A 20,123-nucleotide genomic window follows, 5' to 3' on the forward strand; every position below is an offset into this window, starting at 1 on the left:
CTCTATGGGTCTTGACAACAGTGGAAAGGATGTTCTAAATCTGAAATACCAATATCATTTTGAGCTGTGAAACTAAAGCTCCGACACCCGAAGTTCTGGATTGAGAAAAATGTAGCTCATTCCAGAAGATAAGGGATGAGCTACAACTTCAGTCTCGTTCCTTTATCTCTCTTGATTATTTATGAAATTTACTCTTCTAATTCAGGGCTCAATTTTCTCATGAAATTGGGGAAAATGCTGTCTTTGTGTTCTCACGGTCTGTTATACCACATGCACGAGCAGAGATATATACTAGATAGGAGCCTGAACCATGAGATTTACAGCAGGTACAGAGAGATCTAATACATGTAACAACACAAAAGGGTGTATGGCACATGCTGTCCTTTGGTATCAACATAACACACCTTCAACTCTTCTAAATGTACTTTCATCCTTGGGCATCCATAATTCACAAACTCACAGGCAACATTCCCCTGCATGTATAGCACAAATAAGCACCACTCTTGTCTCTATGCACATATCGCCCCTTGTTTGGGGAGCTGATCTGTCTTTCTCTTTGATTAGTTTATCCCAGGATTCCTGCTTCTTAATTAGCCAGAGGAAGCAGGAAAGCAACTTTTGCTTAATTTTGGGTTTTTTGTTTCAGGCGTCTTTCTTGCGGTGTTTCGCTCCAAGAGGAGCGGCTTGTTGGCTACTCCACTCCCAGCACCTGCTTTCCCACAAACAAAGGCCTTTTGTCTCACCTGCTTTCCCCCTCCTTCTTGACCACTTTATGACCCAGCCAATAGCAACAAGGAGCAGAACTCCTCCAGGTTTGCAACTGGAGTGGGTTGGGGGAGGGAAGAGAGATAGGGGACTTTAGCTGTTATTGTTTGGGGTTGTGGAGTGGAAAGAAGCGAGTTTAACTCCCTCCTGTTCTGAGATTTGAGAACTGCTCAAATTTGTTGCTCTGCTCCTTTCCTGAGCACTGTGTAGGATTTTAGTCCGGCGATCCTGGGAAATATGTACTTTTCTTAAGGGGTGATGTGCGCATAGAGACAAGAGTGGGGCCTATATGTGTTGTACATGGAGGTGAATGTTCCCTGTGAGTTTGTGAATTATGGGTGCCCAGGGAAGAACGTGCATTTAGGACAGTTGAAGGTGTGTTAGGTTGATAGCAAAGGAGAGTGTGTGCCATGCACCTTTTTGTGTTGTATGTATTGGATCTCTCTGCACCTGCTGGAAATCTCATAGTTCAGGCTCCTGTCTAGAAAATCTCCGCTCGTATATGTGGTATAATAGTCTCTGAGTTCCTAAACCAAGGCAAAGTATGATATTTCCATAAATATACTTGTAGGTGTGGCAAGATACATACTTCTGTGGGTGCAAGAGGGACGGTGGTGGAGGGAAATAAGAGAGAGAAAGAGAGGGGAGAGAGAGAGAGAGAAAGAGAGAGGTTTTGCATTTGTATCTTATGTGTGATTGTTATCTAGTTTGTTTCTCTGGTTTCAAGCCAAACTCTATCCCACTTTGGAAACACAGCCAGGACTTGCTAAGCACTTCACCCAAGCCCCGGGACAAACTCAATTATGCTTGGATTTCATTTCAGCTGCAGTTTTTCATGCAGAGACCTGCCTAAGGAGAAGAATAGTTCTCAGATATGGCAGGATGAAGGAAGAATCAACTCTGATTAACAGAAGAGGATGGGAGAAGCCTAAGAGGCATGCTGGGAGTGAGAGTATTTTAATAAGCTTTGCCCTACACGGGCATCAGCAGCAAGGGGAGAGTTAACTGGTGGAATCCTAAGTAGATCAACTGGGCTGACCCATTTCAGACTGAAGGATGGAGGAGGTGGCTCACATTTTTGGTGTTCCTGCTTATAAAGCAGTGGGCCTTTGAAATGCTCTCCATCTGTCACTGAGTCGGCAGAAGACTACGGAATATCAGGATGAAATGGGCTGCCTCCATCGCTGGTCCCTATCCTGTCTCTATTACCGCTGTTCCCAGCCACTTGGCTCACATGACTTCCTTCCAAGGTAATGGGTGAGGAAGCTTAAGAGATTCAATTCACCTTGAAGCTGCCCTTGGACTGTGTTGGAATAAGCGGGGTGGGGTGGGGGGAATGCTGCTTTAGCATAGGACATTGCTTAAATTTAAGACCGTGTCATTGCTGGTCTGGAACAAGCTGAAGTTATCAGTATAGGGATAGGGCAGAAACAAGATGCTGCCTGGGTATGTTAAGTGTCATGTTTGTTTGCAAGAGGGGAAGAACCTAGACTCTCATACTGCTTCCAATGATTGGAATATTTGTAGGTCACAGAATAAGATGAGCTAGATTTTTTTTCATCTCTGATGCAATAGCTTCTGCACTTTTGATTTTACTTTCCAAAATATCCTTAGATGAGCAATTATAAAGGCAACTCCCTGCTTGCAATTTCAAATAATAAAGTGCATTTTGTTTCCTGTGCAGACCCCAGGTGGACAATAGAGGTGGCGAGAATACAAGGAACAGTATTATAGAGACAATAGCACTTTATTTCTTGTCATCGGTGGGAATGATGGGAACTGTACTTTAACATGGTCTGGTAATCCACGGTTAGGAGAGGCAGTTGGACAATGTAGAGGATTAATGTTAGAGGCAGTGATGATAGTTCTCAAAAATACCAATTGCCAGGGTTAAATATATCAGCCTCGAGTCAATTGCTAGGAATTATTTCCTTCCATGTTGCCAAGAATTCCATGTTCCCATGACTATTCCATAAACTCTAACTGAGATTCCTTATTCCTGGTCAGCCTCTCCCTACCTGATGCTTAATATTCCAGCTGTTATTCCAGTTTTGGTGAGCATCAGGTTGGGGAATATTCTTCCAGATCTTTTGATTCTGGACATATGGCCTCCTTTACCTGCGTGACGTATCTGGGTTAACTTTTGAATTGGCCACCCTAGTTCTGTGCCTTAAAACAAGCAGCAGTTTCAAGAGAAGAACTGGTTTGAATGCTAATCGTTTCTGCTTGTTGAGATAGATTTGGTGCAGCCTTGGTCAAGGAAAGCCTGGCCCCAGCTGCCTGCCTCCTCTGTCTGATTTGCCCCATTTCACTTCGAGGCATGATCTTTAGTTGCATACTGGGAAGTGGCAGGGGGGGGGGGGGAATGTATGTGTGCATATTGTGGGATGTTTTCATTTCTATCTCTGTTTCTCATTCCTCTCCTTCTCTTTTGGAATGTATTCGGCAATCGTTTCATTCTGAGGTGGCGGTATTGCTTCCCCCTCTCCCGCAAGGCCACCCCCAACCTGTCCTTTTTCTGCATGCACCCTTCTTCCTCCTCTGCATGCTTGTCCCACTTTTAAGCATCTTTAATTGGCTGGGCTTTCTGAAGCCTATTATGAGTAGTTGGGAGAAGGGAGGGCAGCCTGCTCGTGGCGGGGGAAGGATTGTTTGGGAGGGGAAGGAGGAAGAAGGTGGCTGGGCATTGCTACATCTGGTCAGTTGCTAGCATCTTTCCTTTTCCGAATAGGCAAGGGAGTGTGTGGATGAGGAGAAGTCACCCAAAAAAAGGCCACGAGCAGTCCTTGGACCAGTTAAACAGCTTGTACACCTGTTCCCTGCCTCTCTCAAACCTCAAGCCCAATATGAACTGAGATAGTTAGAAGTAACCATGTATCTGACTGCTTAGCTACTCAACCCTCCCTAGATGTTGTCACCAAGGTTCAGTGACCTCAATATTTGAAGGGGGGGGTTGTTGTTTCATCTCCTCCCCTGAATTGATGAAATACTTCCTTTGCCTGCAATGACATTGGAGGCTGAGAGTGGCCAAAGACCACCCTACCCCAAAGGCTACCTTTCCCATAACCAGGATATTTGTGGAAGTTAAGAGAGTCATCTCCCTATCAGGTAGTTCCCAAAAATACCCAGATAGACACAAAATATATCGTTCCAATCTTCCCTAGTCTGACATTCCGTCCAGAGGTGTTGGGGAATGACATCACCCAGAATTCCCAGTCAACACAATGAAAGATTTATTTACCTAGCAGTCCCATATCCCCAAGGTGCTTTTTCAAGAGGCAACTAGACTTTCTGTCCATTTACCTCTTGAAAACATACCTTTGGGACAACCATGACCTGGATGACTGAGAATCTCCATAAACATTTAGCAGTCCCATAATATTTGGGTCATTCTTAACTCTGATATTACAGAAAAGAAGGCATGTTGGTTCTCCTGCCTTGCCTGTTCTCATAAGATGTATAGCAATTGCAGGAGGCAGGATGACATGGGAGAAACTGTGTAGGATAGAGAAGGATCTTTCCTCTGGAGCAGTGCTGTCCATAACTCTTTTTTGCTCCCTAGCAGCATTGCAATAAATACAATAATGTTGGGGGATCCCATTGCTAGTCTATTGGACACACTGAAGTTTGATCATGTGTTTGATCAAGAAAATAGAGATAGCTCAGTGATTCCTGCTAGGAACTGCTACTGCAAAGCTTGAAATCTCTTTTTTTCTAAAAAAAAAAAAAAAAAAAAGAATGGATTCATTAATGATTGCCTGTTTCTTATGTTGGATTAACAAGGTTCAGAAGAAAACCAGAAAGCTGCCTAAGGCAGTTGCATCTACTCTGTATAAAGCTTGGGATGGCTTGTTTGTCAGAGAGGTGGGATATTTGTCTCATGTATCACAATTGTGTGTATAGCTTTGTACTGCTGCTACATGTGACGCTTCGTTTGAGTTTTGCATATTTTTAAAAGAGTTTGCATATATATTTTTATTAAACAAAAACGAAAGATTGTGAAAAGATCTAACACATGAATTCATCTTCTAGAAGAAAGGAAGGTGCTACACTGACCATAAATTCAGGTTGTTCTCAGGTCAAAAATCAATGGGAAATAAATCCTGGTAGCTTTTTGGACTTTTTAAAATATCTACACTGATTGGGATCTGAATTGGGATGTTTGACATTATGGGCAAGTGAAATAAAGACATACATTGTTCACTAGATATAATTAGCTCTGGAATTTTAAGTGATTTTTTTTTTTCAAAACCTTGCATTATTGTGGGGATGTTTAGAAAAATGAATATCTCTATTGAGGTATAGTTAATAACAGTAATTTGTTAAATTTATATCCTGCCCAACACCCAGCAACTCAGAATGGTTTAGAAATCATTAAACCACTAAAAATAAGTAATAATGTAAGAAACACAGAATAAAGAAACAGACATAGAGATGTAAAGATGTAGTTATACATATAGATATACATATAGATTGTACTTATAGCTATAAATATAGATAGGAATGAAATTTGCCAAGTTCTTGCACAATTGGCCTGTACCTACTTATGCTGTATTTGTATTTTATTGGTCTGGTCTGGGGCCATAAGTAAACAAATAATTTTCCTCCGATAGGAATTTTTGCTAGCTTTAATATTTAAAGAGCGAAATGGTGAATATTTTTCATCCCTACATTTCTGCTTTAGTTTTCTTTTTCTGGGTTTTCACATTGTCATAGCAGAAATTATAATGCCTTTTAACATTCTACACACACACACACACACACACACACACTCCTTTTTTTTTTTTTTTGCTAGCTTTTCATTTCTTATGCTTTTTGTTGGTTCAGGGGTGGGAGGACAATAAGTGAAGTAAAAGCTTTGTTGTGTTTGCTTTGAACATTCCATTTTTTGCTACCGATACATATTTCTTAAGTAGGGGGGGACAGACTTAATTTCAACTTTTGAAACTATCCAACTTGGTATAGTATCTAGCATTCCTTATTCTTCTAATTCCTTTTACAAAACAGTCCTATTTCATAAATATTTTTTTTCTTTCTCCATGGAAAAAATGTAGCGAATGTGTTAGTGGGTACAAAAAAGAAAGAACATTAAAAAGAACATGGCCAAGAAGTGGAGTGCTATGAGTTTAGTGGTTAATTTTAAAAATAAGAGAAAGCTACTCTCTTTGTTCTTGACTGTAATCCCAGATGTTGCTCTTCATCAAAAACCACTTTCCATCGTGCTTTCTGCTTTCCTTGTGTTCCAGAATTTGTATCTCTCTCAACATTCTTCTTCTAAATTGGCTGGAGCTGGTTTTCTTATGCAACAAGGCAGGCTAACCTTTATCTAGTGATGCCACGTAGGTTGGTGGGAAATAATGTAAAAATCAGAGTTGGTACCAGTGATACAGCAAACATAGTTAAAATGTTGACTCCATTTGGAGTACTGGGAGAACGGACACTGGTGTTTTTTTTTCAGGTGTGACAAATGTCTTGAGACTTTTCAAATATTTAGTTTTAAGCTGTCCGCTGCTTAAATTTAATTTTTTTGTGAATTTTAAAGAAGTTTGAGAGTTATTACCTGGAGCCTTAATTTTGAAACTGATCTTGTAACATGTCTATGAAGATTCTCAGTCATCCAGGTCATGGTTGTCCCAAAGGTCTCAAAAGGCAAGTGGACTTCGTTTTTCCATGAAGACGTTTTGCTTCTCATTCAAGAAGCTTCCTCAATCTTCAGTTCTGACTGAAGAAGCTTCCTAGATGAGAAGCTAAACGTCTTTATGGAAAAAACAAAGTCCACTTGCCTTTTGAAAAAAGCACCTTTGGGATGATCTCATAACAGTTTCTTAAAATTTAGGCAGTTTCTAAGAAGAAGGAGAACATTTCTATGTGAATTGTTTTGAAAGGACTTTCTGGATTCAAGAACTGGAGACCTGGTGAGATGTGATGGATTGCTTTAGCCAGCTTCAGTATCTAGAAGAGATTGGCATCTTGTGATTGCCCAAGCATAAGAGGCTCTGCTCAAATGATAAAATTATGCCAAAAACCAGTAAAACAAATGCTATCCTATGTGGGTGTGAGGATGCCTTGAAGGGAGTTATCCTCATCAGATCCTGGGATACTTCCAAACGAGTCATAAAGTGTCCTCCCTCAGAATGTGATGAAGCCAAGATCAGCTTTCATTTCAATTATTTTGTTTTTTCATTGCTACATATCTTTCTTTTCATTATTGGGCGGGAAGATCCTCTGTTTGAAAATATTCCCAACATTCCATGAATTGGTTACCTCAGACAACAGATTCAGGGCCCTATTACAGAAGGATAATAGATTGCAAGATTCTTTTGTGGAAGATCCCCTGAGCCTTAATATTGATTTCGTTTAGGCTTTGCGAAGTAATCTTTTATCTCTTCTGCATGTGAGTAGATAGGAAAGGCCTGTTTGGCATTCCAACCTAACAGGTAGCAAGAAAATGATATAAACCAATTCTGGTCCTGAAAGATACAGAGAAGTTTTAAAATGTCAAATTAAAGGCACCGGTTGCTGAGAGAGAGAACAGTATCCCATTTCTAGCATCAGATTTCTTAAAGACAAAACCCCAAAATTGCCTGGCAGTTTTCTAATTACAGAACCTTGTTGAAAAGCGGTCTGCTTTGCCTTCCTGACTGTACACAAACCCAAATACACACACACACACCCTGCTGTTGACACCCACACAGCATAGAGTGCCATCTTTTATTGATGTTCTGCTTGGCTTCGTTGAAAGGAAAACATGTTTGTAGTAACATAGGCAGATGGCTGTGTTTTTTTCCCTTCTGCTTTTGGTTGGCATGATGGATCAAATCTCAAACTCCTCCACCTTCATATTTAGGGAGATTCCTCTTGCAAAGCTTCTTGCCAAACCATTTGTGATGGTGGGCGGCAGACTTCTCTGTTCGTTTTTACAGTTATGCTTCATTGGCCTAACTCTGTAGAGGATCACCCACAAATGATTTGTTGGGAACATCTCCCTACATTTGGAAAATACTCAGAGGATTAATTTATGCTGTGGTGACAGGACCATATATATCAATACCAAACTGAAATTGCAATACCCAGTCCATACTAGGTGAAAGAGGAGATATTCTTGGTGAAATAATGAAATATGCAATAGATTTGTGCTATGGAAATGGTTTTCTCTGTGCTTTTTTCTCAGTGACTTATGTTTGGCTTCTAAGTCTAGTTTACAACTCTAGGATTTCCTAATCAGATCCCAGTTTGCTTAGTTTTATAAGATCAGCTATGGTTGTCTGGGGATTCCTCAAGAACTGGGCAGAGAAATCGTATCATGTATGTATTGAATCTCTTTCAAAACAATGCTTGAAATGCAATTTTAAACATATTTAATAGGGAATAATTCAAATTTTCAAAGTAAATCCAGAAAATTGGGCTGTTAATTTCTATGTTTATGATTATAGAAACTATAATTTGGGGTGCTTTAGTTTTTTTAGAAACCTGATCTCCCCCATCAGAGATTTCAAACCCAGCTGGAGATCCTGTGGCAGTCAGAGAACTATAGGACATTCGTTCCTTCTCCTTCACTTCCAACATCCATGTTCTATATTTTATTTTATTTATTAGCTTTATATAGCTGTATGCTACGGGAAGCAGTGGAGAAAGAGGAACCCAAAGCCCATTGAATTGGGGAGAGACATGAAGCAACCCTGCCTGCTATACATACACTCTTCTCACTACTTCAGAAAATTTGGCAGGACAGACAAGTTCAACGCTACCATTATTATCCTATCATTTTAATAGCTTGAATTCAAGATGGATGGGACCATTGGGGGCTTAATTTGGGGAAAATCAGAGTGTGAAGCAGAAAATTAAGACTGAGTAGGAAGGTATGGTTCTGAAAACTGATCTTCATTTCTTAGCGATGCTCACTGAAAAATAAAATGTTGGAAGCACTAGGCACAAGCCTTTGGTCCCTCAGCTGATATATTTGTGTATATGTGGGTGGCTTGAAATCTTGAAAGGTCTTGATCTCTCTCTCTGCTCTTCTAGAGAGATCCTCTAGCTCCCATTCTGGAATCTTGCCATTCCCCTGCTAGTTAAAAGTGGATGGTAAGCCACATTAAGCCCTCACACTATCCTAGTCCTCCCAAGTAATTATGCCAGGGTCAGGCCAGGCACGGCAAGGACACCGAGAGACTTCAGGGCAACAGGTTTTCTATGCTGACTTGGAAGAAAGGGTAATCAGGTGTTATTTTAGAGAGGCATGATCCTGTTTTTTACCTGAATACAAATGATTACAGGGGGAGAACTCTCTGGCTGGAAAGGTTAATCGACTCTGCTTCTTCCCCATGAAGAACACAATAGAAGAGGAAGGTGGACGATGGGTCTTCAGATCCCTGCGGTTGGCTCCTTTGAATTGAATTGAACCACCTCCCCAAATCTTCCTTTTTTTAAAAAAAAAAAAAAAACAATCTCCGTTGTTGCTAGTCGTTTGGGGGTGTCAGTGGGGGTGTTCCGGGGGTGAGACATTCCCTCTGTCTCCCCACCTCCAGTCCCTGCAGAGAAGGCAGAAAACCATTCTACTCATAAGCAGAGTGGAAAAAAAATCAATGATTTTTTTTTAAAAAATAAAAAAAAATGGATTTTTTTTATTTAAATCGGATTTTTTGATTTAAATCAGAATTTTTTGATTTTTATTGAATTTATTTTAATAAAAACCTTTTGGAGTAAAAATCTATCGTAAGATAGTTTTCTATTTAAGATACATAAATAATTTAGTTTATTCAGCATGAAATGGAGCTCAGTTATGTAGCACAAGGCTGTATATTCTGCAACACTGGGACTATCGGTGAGTCAACAGCAGGTCAAAGGAGTAGCAGAGATGACAGTTGCTCTTTAAAAATTATGATTTAAATCGACTCGATTTAAATCAAGTCTTTTTACTAGTGATTTAAATCATGATTTAAATCATGATTTAAATCGACTCGATTTAAATCAAATCCACCCTGCTCATAAGCTTTGTAAGGACCCTAAATAGTGGCATCAGGTCAGCCATGCAGCTGAAGTGAGAACAGTGCATTTTGCCCATAGTCGAGTGAGAATGTGAGGAGTCGGGGTGGGGAGGGGAGAGGAGAATGTCACTTGCTAGCCATCAAATGTAGCAGCAGCAGAACATGCATGAGGAAGAAGATTTGATGACCTCTCTTCCCCTTGATCTCCCTCTATCAGCCCGCTTTCAGACAAGTATTACAACTTGGGTGGACATCTAAGTGACAGGCTTGTCCGTTCTCAGCCTTTTTTGTTGTTGTTTTAAAAAAATCCTCCTTGTTCCTTCTAATGTCTTTTAATGCACAGTCAGAATGACCTAGAATATCGCCATTCTCCAAAGGGATAGTTATTCCATGGCAATTTCGTGGGTTTTATCTTTTACTTCAATGCTGGCCGAGGACCAAAATAAAGATTGATTTTACCTGTCATCCTCTTTAGTTTTGTTGGTATTGTGGGAAGGCAGCTTCAAATGTAGTAACACTCATCAATCTTCCCCCTTGTGCTTTTCTTCATTTATTCCCCCAAAGGCATACAAATATTTCTATATACCTATCTACCATTTCTGTATACATTTTTCTTTATACAGGAATTCGTATTGACCCAGTGTCCTCTGAGGAGAAATATGATAAATATTTAGATCATAATAAGCCAAATATGACTTGATTACCAAGAAATAATTATGAGTAACTGACAAATGTATAATTAGACATAGAAGAAATTTCAATGAGAATGAATTATTAAAAAATGAGGAAATATGAAGACTTTCAAATAAGGATCCAATGAATGTGGAAAAAAGAAAGCAGTTGTGATGCCAATAATGGCTGATACATTAGGTGTCATACCAAAAATCTGTAAAGCACAACAGAAATGGACAAAATCTCCACATACTAATGACCAAAAAATTGCACATATACATTACGATGATATCTTGAGGTATCTTAGATCCTTGTCAAAATTCAGTCAGAACTATCTGGTAGACCATGTAAATAACTTCATTAATAGCAGAGAGCTTCCAGTGTGTCCCTATGATAAACCAATGTACCTCAAGAATAAAGAGACACAATGCAGTTAAAAACGGCATTCAAATGTAGGTTTGGGGCTGTTGGAATCCCTCCAGAATAAGGAGAGATTGCAAGATTACCCATATGTACTCCAGACAACTGTTTATGAGCAGACAGCAAGAACTGCATTTTTGCAGTTGGCTTATCAACTGGGAGTTCTGGGATTAGATCATGCTTATAGTCACTACTGTCATCTATACAGACTCTAAATTTGACTAAGGCTCATTTCTTAATCACTTTGGATTTAATTGTGTTGTTCTTAAAGATCAAGAAGCTTTAGCTTGGGAAGTTTTCTTCAAACTGTTAAAAAAAGTTTAACTACAACTTTAAAGATTTGTATTAAAGATTGTGAGGGGAAGGAATATATAGCAAAAGTATGACTAATGTTGGTTTTTAGAAATGGGTTTGATTTAAGATTTGGTTAATTGAAAGAAAACTTTCTTTTGGGAAATGTTTATATTTCAAAATAACTGATAAGATGACTTTGAAGGTTGGACACTAGAGGGCACCACATGGCTATTTTAAAGGAGAGATTTGATAAATGGGCACAGGACATTTTAAAAGTATTTACCTTTACAAAAGAATCAGGAAGTGTTTCTAAAGAGGATCACTGAGAGAGGAGACAAAAAGACTCTGAGAAAGCAAATGTTACCACTTTTTTTGATGAATCCAAAAATACTTGGGAGAAAGAAGAATGAGTATAAAACTGGTTTATTTGGTCAAGGCTAAAATAATGGGGTGATATTTCTAATAATGTTCAATGGTTTTTTTTACTGGGGTTGACTGATGATGTCTTAATGATTTTGTTTATTTAAAGAGAGAAAATGAGGGGATATGTTTAAATAGAAATGTAAATATAAATATAAAAGGGAGGATTTGAATTGGGTTTACTAGCTACAGTTTGTAATAGTTACAGTATGTTGTTATTTCTGATAATAGATTTGCTGATTAATATGAAGAAATGAGGTTTTAGAGATAGGTTTTTAGAGAATGGAATAAATTACGAGGATGAAAAGATATTTGGTTTTACTTTAAGAAATAATGATAAGTTAATGTTGATTATACTTGCTGGGGATGAAGAGTGAGGCTTGTTTTCCTCCTTTTTCTTTCCTCTCCCTTTTTTATTTTTCTGCTCTTTAAAAAACTTTAAAAAAATATATTTCTATACTATGTAGATAGTATTAGTCTTATCTGTGTAAACTTCCATAGAATTATTAGGGGGGAAAATCGTAGTAATAATAATGCTTCCAGGTTGTAGTTTTAAATTTTTAGAAGAATCTGTTTTCTGTGGATATAGAAAGAGGAGCTGTCTGCTTGCACACAAGCATTCTTTACAACATTGCTCAAACTTTTTGTGGAATGCAGAGGTGGAAGGAAGGAAGAAAGGCAGGAAGGAAGGAAGGAAGGAAGGAAGGAGGGAAGGAAGGAGGGAGAAGGAAAAGGAAGGAAGGAAGGAAGGAAAGGCAGGCAGGCAGGCAGGAAGGAAAAGGAAGGAAGGAAGGAAGGAAGGAAGGAAGGAAGGAAGGAAGGAAGGAAGGAAGGAAGGAAGGAAGGAAAGGCAGGCAGGCAGGCAGGCAGGAAGGAAGGAAAAGGAAGGAAGGAAGGAAAAGGAAAGAAGGAAAAGGAAGGAAGGAAAGGCAGGCAGGCAGGAAGGAAGGAAGGAAGGAAGGAAGGAAGGAAGGAAGGAAGGAAGGAAGGAAGGAAGGACAATCCGTGAGGCAGCCCTGACCTGCAAGCAGATTATGCTTTAGCCATTGCTCTCTCAGGACAATTCCTTCAAGTATTAATCTGCCTTAACTGACGTCAGGAATCCTATTATTAAAGGTTTTGTTGCAAATGCCAGCCTTTTCAAGTGCAGAACACTGGAGTGTTAATTAATATTACAATAGGAGAATGACTAACAATCTCAATATTTGGAGTGCCTGCTGCTGCTGCTGCTGGTGGTGGTATTTTCCCTAAAGTGTGTGTGTGTGTCATGTGAAATGCATGCATGCATGGTCTCAATTATCACTGTGTTTGCTGGAAGTGTGGTAGAATGGAATAAGAACCTAGAGTGGGCAGGACAAGTATGTATAAATCGACCTGTCCTGTCATAATCTGCCCATTGATCTAGAAGGGACAGAAGTTGTTGTATGAGTGGAAGCAGCAGCATGACAAGAAGAAAAGGAAAAGCAACAACATTTATTTATTATTTATTTATTAGTCATATTTCTATGCCGCCCACTCTCCGAGGACTCTGGGCGGCTTACAGCAAAGACAATATATTAAATAGCATATTGCCCCCTAACAATCTGGGTCCTCATTTTACCCACCTCGGAAGGATGGAAGGCTGAGTCAACCTTGAGCCGGTGAGATTTGATCCGCTGATCTGCTGAACTAGCAGTCAGCTGAAGTAGCTGCAGTACTGCACTCTTAACCACTGCGCCACCTCGGCACATGGTGTTGCAAGGAGGCTCACATCTGAAATGTTTACTGTAAACCTTCTGGCTCTCAGTTTCTCAAAAGACCCAGTGATGTAATATCGCATGCTTTGCTTTCAGTAGTCAGGACAGCACAAGGAAATGTGTGTCTTCTTAGGGAAGATGTTACAGAGGAAGTAGGATCTGATCTCCCGGGTTGTCAACTCAGTGCATGAAAAATGTGGTTTAGACTTATGGCTGTTCTGCTGTGTAGTGTTTTCAGGCTGATATGTAATCAAAAATCTTGCGAACCCGGCTAATGTTCCAGATTAGGGAGACCAATGCACCTTGCAAAAGCCTGCATAACCACAGGCATGAGACCAGCAGAGATACAAAGAAATAGCCAACTTTCCTGATATTTATTGTTCACCTGCATTACTGCAGCTTAGACCTGGTGGTCCCGTTTGAGATTCCAAGTATTGTTTTCCCACCTAGATATACTCTTGCTCCTTTAGAATCCTCATGAAGACTATCAGCTTGTGGCTAAGTTTAAATAGGGAGGGGGAAGTGGTGAAAAACGTTGTTATCCTTTCTGTAGATTTTGAATGGATCCAGCTTTCCAACTGCTTCAGCACAGTAGCTATTGAGCCAGGCAATCCATACCTTGCAGTGTTTTTGCTCTGTTTCTAGAACTTAACATTTTGCTCTGTTTCTAGTGCCTAAAATTAGCTAAAATCCGCTGCAATTTCTTGGCAGTAGCAGAAAAGCACAAAATAGCACATGATTCTGGTTTTGTTTTAATGCTCCTTAATCAGGGGAAGCTAAATAATTATAAATTATTTCTGAGAGCCAAAGCATCACCTTCTCTGATCAAAGTACATTATTTTGGCATCTCGGGCAGACCGATCTCACAAACCGCAGTCCCCTTTTCCGATAGTAAAGACACCATTGTCATCAATAGCAGCAGCAACAATAATTTTCTGTGTTTTCATGGCTCCTGTGAGGCTGCCACCTTGCTCTGCCCAGTAATTGAGGCGGCTCTCTCTCACACCTGTAGTGATTTGTGGCAATTACACATAATAAGTAGCAGTGGAGGAAGAGAAGGAAAGGGGCCAATTCTCAGAAGGCAGCAGAGAGTGAGGAATGGACTGAGAGTTATTGAGGTGGCAGTGCTTGGAAGGAGAAATTCATTGTAGTCAAGAACCTCAAAGCAATGTTTCCCAACCTTGGTAACTTAGATAGGTGGATTTCATCTCCCAGGATTGGCTGGCTAGGGAATTCCGGGAGTTGAAGTTCACCTATCTTAAAGTTGTAAAGTTGGGGAATGCTGCCATAGGATATGACTTCTCTTTGCCAACTACACCCAGTTTTGGCGATTGCTCTAATATGTATGTGATATGTCAGCCAACCAACAGAGGTTATACCCTGTTTCCCCCAAAATAAGACATCCCCTGATAATAAGCCCAATCGGGCTTTTGAATGTATGGCAATAAGGCCAAGCGCTTATTTCAGGGTTCAAACAAATATAAGATGGGGTCTTATTTTCGGGAAACACGGTACTTTTAATTGATACACCGCCTGGCTTGTCATTCATATATTTTACGCATGTAAATAAATGTACAGCCTCTGCAAGATCCCTTCTTCTCAAAAGAAGAGTTCACAGTTCAGCAATGCTGTAACTGTGTGATGTTTAGCCAGCATTCTTCAATCAAAATATTTTAATGGGTTAAGCATAGTGTCTTTGACAAAGGAATTTTCTGAAATGCTTTTACTGTACACAATAAAGATGTTTCTTTCTGGCACTCCTCCTCTCCTCTTCACCCCACCTTACTTTTGTTTTTTCATACCCTGCCCCCTTTTTCCCCCCTACAACTTTGCTATTCGGCAAGCTTTTTTTATGGAACAGATAGAGATGGGTCCTTGCATGCACACCTAAAGCCACATTGTCCATATCAGCATCATGACAGCAGTAAATGTTTACCTGCATATTTTGTTCAGTTGATGTTGAGTCTTTGGTATTTTCATCCTTTCTGCCACTTTGCTTCAGTTTTAAACACTTTATGCATCAATATTTCTTACAGTTTGGTGGACACAGTAATCTGGGACTGATATTTATTTCTTTTTAAACTTCATTTACAAACTTGGGTGAGAGGCAATCCAAATTCCGATTCCAGAAAGATTAAATTCTGTAGTTGAATAAATTAACCCATGGAAATACATCTATCCTACCTTGCATAACTAATTTATTTTAATTGTCTGATCATCTAAGAGAAAGAAATCTGGGCAGGCGTTAAGGACTAGTTCCTTATTATAAAGTATACTCATGCTTTAGAATAGAATAGAATAAAATAAGAGAGTTGAAAGGGACCTTGGAGGTCTTCTAGTCCAACCCCCTGCCCAGGCAGGAAACCCTACATCACTTCAGACAAATGGTTATCCAACATCTTCTTAAAAACTTCCAGTGTTGGAGCATATACAACTTCTGGAGGCAAGTTGTTCCACTGATAAATTGTTTTAATTGTCAGGAAATTTCTCCTTCTCTCCTTGATTAGTTTCCACCCATTGCTTCTTGTACTCCTTATACTAACAAGTATATAATGACAACCATAAGAGCTAGTAATTGGCTTTTTAAGGAGCTGTAAAGTTCTTCCTCTCCATTCTTCATCTTAACATCCTTGTCAATTTCACTTCTTAATGAACCTGCTTTCCCCATTTGCTGTGGAGAATGGGAGAAAGGGTATACCCGTTTCATCACCTTTTGCAGTCTTTTCCTTGGGAGCTGGATAACCAGCAATTACCAAAAAATAGTTACTTAGGCAAACAAAGAGAGAAAGAATACCCTTTTCCAGTAGTTGTTTGAAAACACAACACACAGCTACTGCACATTATACTGAATTCTCCCCAGTTCCTCAGAGGAAATTAGGGGCACACCATGTGCTATAGGAAATAGGCTTTTTCGCTGGCATAAAATGTCGTGGTAAACATCTATGGCTGGCCTGCTTTTTTCTTGATAGAAGAACGTTTTCTTAATAGACACAAGTTTCATTTCCTTTCTGGTTTGGGGAGTTTTGTTTGAAGAAAGACTGCATTTGTGGAGCAGCAACCGTTGAAGGCACGCGGACGTACTCTTTCTGAGTGCAAATTGTACTCTGCCGAAGGGGCTGCTCATTTAGATATATTTAAAAACTAAAAAACACTGTTGAATGGGACAACTCACCGCAGCCAACTCACTGTGGCCAACACACCAGAGACATCTTGCCACAGTCAATTTATCATGGCCAACTATCCGCAGCCAATTCACCTCAGGACAACTTGCCCTGGCCAACTCTCCACAGGACAACTCTCCACAGGACAGCTCTCCACAGGACAATTCAACAATTCAATTCAATTATTTGAAATAATTAAAACATTGTTTTAATTTTTGTCATTCACATTTCATTTTGTCCCTCCTTTGGCATCCTTTCTTTAATGATTCTATTCCACCATTTCTTCGAGATTAGTGTAACTCTTGTCCCGTGGCAAGTTATCCCAAAGTGAGTTGGCCTTGACGAGTTGGGTGTGGCAACTTAGTTGTGGTGAATTGTCCTAGACCCAAAATACCAGGGCATTTAGGAGAAACTGTTTTCTTTTTGCAGGGAACAAACCTGCATATGCACTCTTGATACCAAAGAGTTTCCAAGAGGATGGAATACTTAGATCAGATTGGGCTTAACTGTAGGGTTGACGTCTTACTATAAAACATGTCCTATTGTTTTCTTTATATCTACTTGTATATTTGAATTAGTTGAATATTTTTGATATTGCCAAATGACTAAATGTTCTATTATTCTAGTCAATAGACAGCTTTCTCCAAAGCCCAGACTTACTGTAATTTATGAAGTATTGAGGGTTTGGTGATGCAGCTTTCAGGCAATTTTGATTTCTGGGAGTCAAAGCAGGCACCCACAAAACCAGAATCACAAGACTTTTTGTGTTTTGAGCAATGTCTGCGTGGAGTCTCATGAGTCACATATTGACATGATAAGGACTATGTTCAGAAACCCAGATATGATTAAGGCAGACAGTGCATATCTTGAAGCCTGAAGGTGCCATTCTCATGTTTATTCTTCTCCTAGTACAGGGGTCAGCAACCTGTGGCTCCGGAGCCACATGCGGCTCTTTGGGGCCTCTGCTGTGGCTCCCTGTCGGGTGATCCCATCACTGGCCAGCCCCACCTCTCGCCCTCCCCTCCCAGTCACTCCTCGCCTGGCCTGAGAAAGTAAGGGTGATGGCGGGGGATGGAGAAATGGCCAGGGCAGATACAGAGAGAGAGGGAGAGAGAGAGACATAGAGAGATATAGAGAGAGAGGAAGAGAGAGGGGGAAGGGAGGGGAGAGAGAGATATGTCAAAAGGGTTTTGTGGTTCCCGGTGTTTTTTAACAACTGGTTCTCTGCCCTAATGACCAGCTGGATAGGCGTGGCTAGGGGGGGTCATGTGACTGGTGGAAGTGAGTGACATCAAGTTGGCTACGCCCACCCAGGTTTTGTGGCTCCTGGTGTTTTCTTTTCTGTGGGAAACAGATCCAAATGGGTCTTTGAGTGCTTAAAGTTGCAGACTCCTGTCCTAGTAGGTTGGCATTTATGCATTTGTGCAATTACTTCTTTCCTGTGGGATTTGCTCACTGATGTATGTACATTTTCTTAATACTTGTTAAAATTCTCATTGTTTTGCCAAAAAAGTAACTAAGGTAGTGGTATCACTGGTGGTGGTTGATCCTGGAGCTTGATCACATGCAGTTGGTATTCAGAAATAGAATTCCAATCCTTGTTGAGTCATAAAATCCAATCAGATCAGTTGCTGTCTTTTGAGTGAACCTTCATTGAAGTTTTGGTGAAAGTAAATGGACTTATCTCTTCTGTGCACTGAAAGAAGAGAAGTAGCAAAACCACTTGCTTTCTCCAACCAGGTATTCCATATTCATGGACTGAACATTTTCACTGCTTTTCAGACACACTGGCCTTCCTGTGTCAGTTCCACCTTTCCCCACTGTGATCATAGGGACTAGGAAGACACTTAAATCCTACGCAGTTAATCAAATTAACACGGTGCATTTAAAAACTAAGTGACTTCAAAAATCTATTGCATATTATTCAGTTAAATGCCATTAAGTTCAGTTTGGTAATTTACATAAGTGTTTAACATCAATTATCCAAACAATGAAAACAAATTGTGTGGTTGCGTACAGGGAACGATGGACAAACCAGCTCCCCGAATTGATCATCATACTGAATTCAACATGGTTTTCTAACTGCAGATCTGAAGTTTTGAGAACCAGGGGTCAGTTTGAAATGTTTATCCCTATAGGCAATTATTCCATCATGTTACAGCTGATAACTCAAATCCATATTCTCTTGTTCTTTGGACCTCACCTGCCTTCCAAACCCCACCTACTGGAGGGCAACCTGCTTATGCTTCTCCTTGTCTCTCTTTGCCTAGGCAGCCTGAGCCGGGCAGGCCCAATTCCTGCAATCCTGCGCCCGCCGCCAGCCATGATGCAGCCACCCCTGGATCTCAAGCCCTTCCTCTCGTTCCCCATGGAGGCGCAGCCGGCCGTGGGTCTCTTTCCAGGTTTCAACACGGTAAGGCCGTGGCTGCTTCCGTCCCAGGAGGTGCAGGCTCGGGTAGGACTGTTTGTATAACTCCTCCTACTCTTCTCCTTCTCTTCCTCTGTCCCCACCCGGGTGCTCTGGATTCCTGGCCCCTGGGAATGCCAGGTGAGGCACCCAGAGTCTGTCATCTGTGGGCGGGTTGGTGTTCAAAAAGGTTCCTTAGTCCTGGAGTCCTTAACACAATCATCTCAGCTCTTGAATGTGGTTCCTGGTTCATTTGCCTTTCTTAAGCTGATGCCTCTAGCCATGCTTGCAAGGAATCATAGGAATTACAGTCTGCTTCCTACCCATCTAGACAAACCTTCATCTGGATGCTTCATTGCATGCTCCTGTCAGCTTGACTCAAGGATGCTTCGCCCATTTTATCAGGATAGCAACTGCTTTCTGAAAGTATCGTACCTGCGGTCCAGCACAGATCTCTCTGCTCTTAAGAGGGTGTTGAGATTTTTCCCATTTAGACCAGAGGTGGGCTTTGAGTAACTCTCAACATTTGCATTGCGGCTCTCATCATCCTTCCCTGTTGGGTGTGCTAGTTAGGTCTGCGTGAAATTGGCTTTCAGAAATATCTGAAGGGGTTCTCCAGCCTCATTTAGGGCTTCCTGGCTCTTCAGACCCTGGTGGAGAATGTAGTCTTGCTTGCCACACCAGGAAAGAATGAATAGCTGGTGGACAAAACCAATTGGTGGTGAATGTTGGACCAGCTCAAAGCAAGCTTAGCATATGCAGGTTTTGGAGATTAGCTGCAGAGCTTGAGTGCCTCTGATGACTTCAGCCCTTACATGTTGACAGCTACTTATCCTATAATCAGTCCATGGGTGCTTCTGAATCACTACCGTGTTAGAACCAAAAAGACATAGCTAGAATTTGCTTGCTGTCGCATAGAGAGCTTTGATTGCATAAGAATGTTCATTAGCGATTCCATGCTCAGATCTCTGGAGGGAGAAGGGACATTTGAGATTTGAGATGTGATAAGTCTAGTCAAGCAAACACTCTCTCCAGAAGTGCTGGACTATGGTTCCCATCAATCTGGCCAACACATTAATTGGGCTAAGTGAGGTGATGGAACTTGTAGTCCAACACATTTGAAAGTCACCACCTTGAAGATCACTTATTTGATTTATTTGGCTGTGTTGGAGTGCCCTCTGCTGGTGACAGTAAGAAACTTGTTGGCACTGTATAATTGCAAAAAAAAAAAACAAAAAACCAGCAAATGAAGAAGCTCCTCTGG

The 20,123-nt window shown here is 40.6% G+C and overlaps 1 protein-coding gene across 8 annotated transcripts in view; it reads left to right on the plus strand.

Annotated features, from left to right (window-relative positions):
• The window catches only part of ZNF385A (zinc finger protein 385A), a 175,235-nt gene that overhangs the window by 54,489 nt on the left and 100,623 nt on the right, over positions 1–20,123 (plus strand). The window contains exons 1-2 of one of the 8 annotated variants that reach the window (XM_034419132.3): positions 1,630–2,015; positions 18,727–18,907. The exons of 1 other annotated variant lie outside the window; for it this stretch is intronic. In XM_034419132.3, the coding sequence (XP_034275023.2) occupies positions 1,933–2,015; positions 18,727–18,907 (264 nt within the window). In that variant the 5' untranslated portion in view covers positions 1,630–1,932. Of the gene's footprint in view, positions 1–1,629; positions 2,016–18,722; positions 18,908–20,123 lie in introns of those variants that run through there. 6 more of the 8 variants (XM_034419133.3, XM_034419131.3, XM_087886739.1 and 3 more) reach the window with 6 other exon arrangements.

The sequence above is a fragment of the Pantherophis guttatus genome, chromosome 2, assembly GCF_059756535.1.
Source record: "Pantherophis guttatus breed Tessera chromosome 2, ASM5975653v1, whole genome shotgun sequence".
Classification (NCBI taxonomy): Eukaryota; Metazoa; Chordata; class Lepidosauria; order Squamata; family Colubridae; genus Pantherophis; species Pantherophis guttatus.